This window comes from Egretta garzetta, unplaced genomic scaffold (genome assembly GCF_000687185.1).
Source record: "Egretta garzetta isolate BGI_Z169 unplaced genomic scaffold, ASM68718v1 scaffold6, whole genome shotgun sequence".
NCBI lineage: Eukaryota > Metazoa > Chordata > Aves > Pelecaniformes > Ardeidae > Egretta > Egretta garzetta.
In genome coordinates this window covers 229,538-232,896 of record NW_009260080.1, presented here as the reverse complement: position 1 = coordinate 232,896, position 3,359 = coordinate 229,538, and the positions used below count along the sequence as shown (strand labels likewise).

Below are 3,359 nucleotides of genomic sequence, written 5' to 3'. Positions count from 1 at the left end.
GGAGAGGTGCATCGGCTCCAGCTGTGAGCACAGAGCCGCTCTGACAGGGCCAGGCCGGCTCGCCAGGCCTTCTGACCAAAAAGAGGGAATCCCAGATGTGAACTCCGGACTGTTATCCTCAGCCTTCAAACTGAAGTGCGTTCGTTTCATTTCAGTGCTAACTGACCGAGACCCGTCACTACTTCAGAGTTACTAGTTTTAACTGAAAGACCTGAGGCACACGCCCAGTATGGCTGAAGCTCCACACACAGTACTCAAGCATCAAATGCAGATAAACATAAAAAGTCTTTTCCCTGGGGACCCAGCAGAAGCACCAGTGATAGCTTTGTCTGTAGATCAACATTAAAATCCCAAGTGACAGAACTCACAGGTATTCTCTTCAGAGACCACTGCACAAGCCAATGGGTTTTAGACATAAATCGTCCTATAAAGTTAAAACACAAAATTTGAACTGAACTATCAAAGAAAGAAGAAATTAGGGGATTATTATCAACAGAACAAGCCAAATAAAATTCTTTGTTTCATGCTCCATTCTTAAAGAAAAAAAAAAAAACCAAACGGTATTCCCAATGCTGCTGGTATCAAAAGCATAACAAATGCCATAGTTAACAAAAACAACAAATATGCATTCATAAATATTTTGCAGTCTACTTTGTGTCTGAAGACACTACAAAAAGCAACTGCATTCAGTCTTGAAAATATACCTATAATGTAAATCAACTACCTAACATTCCAAACACATGGCATCAAATAACTGAGCATGCCTCCCTTAGATCAGGCAGGAATCTTACGAAGTAACGTCTAACTTCTGTTTATGAAGAAATTCTGTAAGATGTTTTTTAAAATCAGTTCCTTTATTTCACAAAGGGTTTTTGAAGATCCTTTTGAAGTGGTCTGTACAGCTTCCTGAAGCTATAAATATTAGTACTGGCAAGAACACTATTTCTCTTAAGCGCTGAACGTTTCAGTGCATATTTTCAATGCTTGAGAATTATTACTATGTCACCTTTTATCCATTAACTGCCAGAGAAGAATCCAGGTACGACTACCATACAGAACACGTGAAGTAAATTTTTAGAACTCTAGGCACTGCCACTGGATGCACAGGGATGAAACAAAACAAGCATACATTAAAGATGTACTTACAAGAAGATGAAACATATTCTGTACAAAAACTGGAACTAGGAAAGAACCATGGTTATTTTTATCCATTTTTTCACTTTTGCTATACAACACATCTAAGATACACACATGTTTTAGCTAGGTTTGATCTTGAAGCCACCTAAACTCTTTAAGACCCTATTCCATCTCCAAAACAAACATAATGGTCTTGGAAAAGTGAAAAAAAAAAAAAAAAGCAAACAAAAAGTGCCTACTGATCATTCTGATAAGCCCCATCTCCCCAAAGTGTTACCTTTTAACAGACCTTTTATGCTAGCCCTTTGTTAAAAACAGCAGGCATAGTTTTCAGTATGCCTTATGTTTTTCCTGTTTAGTAACGGGTCTTACAGAACATGAGAACTCCATACAAATTGATAATTTAAAAATCATAGCAGTTCTGAATATCACTTTATTTATTCTTCTCATCTTTCCACATTTCAACTTACCTTAGATACTGGGGAAATCTGACTTCGGCCTGGCTGATTCTGAAGGTGACTAGCATCTCTCTCTGGCACAGAATCCACTGCATTGTCATCCTGTTGTGATTCAACCATTTCCATGGTCATCTGCCTAAAAGTAAGGACATACACAACTAAATAAGGCAGTACAGGGAGGTTTACCAGGCACCTAGGGAGAAAAACAGCAATTCCAGACTATTTTACATTTGGAGCACTCAACTAACAACTAGCAGGAAATAAATAGATTTTCTCAAAACTGTCGGATTAACTGAAGTCCTTTCTTCCCCATTACCCCATATTAAAACAGGCATTCCTATAGCCAGGAGCTCTAAAACAAGTACTTTGGAAAACTGCGAGGGGCAGTTCTGGAAATGGTTCTCATGCATGTGAGTGTATGAGAAGACATGCAGAGAGTCCTGGGGTCCTGTGCAGTGTCGATGGCGGGGCCGAGAGCGCAGTGCTCCGGGGCAGCCCACCAGCACTGCCTACAGCAGGTCCCTCGTGCCTCACGTCTCCCACTGGACAAGGGCAGGGCCCTCATGCCTTACATCTCCCACCGGACAAGGGCAGGGCCCTCGTGCCTCACGTCTCCCACTGGACAAGGCTCCAGTTGACCAGCAGCCACGTGCTGCTACAGCCCACTCGAACCTTCTGAGATACCGGCCCCCAGCTAGGATCTATGCTTGAGTTGTCTTGTGAACTACTCACAGCTCAAGACCCACCACAATTCTTCTCGTTTTGCAGGTTTAAAAGTAGGGTAAGTTTCAAAGAAGAGTAAGCAACTCCCTGACCCTCAATTTAAACTATGAATTTAAACTCCATATAGAAAGCTTCCAAATGTATCTGCTATATAAAAAATACAATTACCTGACAGTTGCTTTTCCATATTTCCTGGCACACTTAGTCATAAGGGAAGGTGTGTGTTTTGAAACAAGAACTTGGTTCTCTTCGGCTCCCTTTCTCTCCTACCAAACCCTGCACTGAAGGTGCGACATTGAACAGGTGACGTCACAATCATTGCCACGGCAACAGGTCAGTTTACAAACAGAGCAGAGACAGGCTAGGGTCAGGCAGAGGCAGGCAGGACGCCCTGCGGGCGCACTCCCACTTACACCTTACCTACACAAGGAACTGAGGCCACAAAAGGAAAACAGTGATAGAGCCGTGGGATTTGAGAGGCAGCAAATCTCACTTCCTCGGTTCGGTTACTGTAACTAGGGGATGGCAAGCCCATCTGAACACAAAATTCAACTGTTTCAACTGGTTGACAGTTACTGCAGTTTCTTCTCAGGTCTTACAGTAAGAGATAGAAGAGACGGGGAAGTAAGTATGATATATGCCTGACTCCAAGGCTCCTGAATTTAGTCCCACGTGTTAAAAGTTAAATACATTAAGTCAAATTAAATGTAAACGCAACTCCTTTTGTGGCACTATTTTACAGAATATTCTGCAATCTTCGAGGAGAGTAATTTAAAAAAAAAAAAAATCACCCTTTTGCCTAGAATAAAGGCATGAAAATATGAAAAGGAATCCAGTCAAATGATGCAGAGAAGCATATTTCTAGCCTATATGCCTCTAACGGTATTCTACTGACCAGACTCAACAGTACTATGGGTAGTGGTAGCCAAGCCCTACACAATTCAAGATTTTATGGGTTAACTTTAGTATTTCTGCCAACAAAATCTACATACTTCATGCCAATATTAATTCAGATTAGATTCATATGGAGACATTTTACAC

General features: G+C 41.4%; 1 protein-coding gene across 5 annotated transcripts in view; it reads right to left on the bottom strand.

Annotated features, from left to right (window-relative positions):
• CREM (cAMP responsive element modulator) overlaps positions 1-2,583 on the bottom strand; it is a 31,497-nt gene extending 28,914 nt beyond the window's left edge. The window contains exons 1-2 of one of the 5 annotated variants that reach the window (XM_009641331.2): positions 2,487-2,583; positions 1,608-1,731 (exon numbers count right to left, since the gene is read on the bottom strand). In XM_009641331.2, coding sequence (XP_009639626.1) covers positions 1,608-1,731; positions 2,487-2,527 — 165 coding nt within the window. In that variant the 5' untranslated portion in view covers positions 2,528-2,583. Of the gene's footprint in view, positions 1-1,607; positions 1,732-2,486 lie in introns of those variants that run through there. The other 4 variants (XM_009641333.2, XM_009641330.2, XM_009641332.2 and 1 more) reach the window with 4 other exon arrangements.
• Between the last annotated feature and the right edge of the window lie 776 nt (positions 2,584-3,359).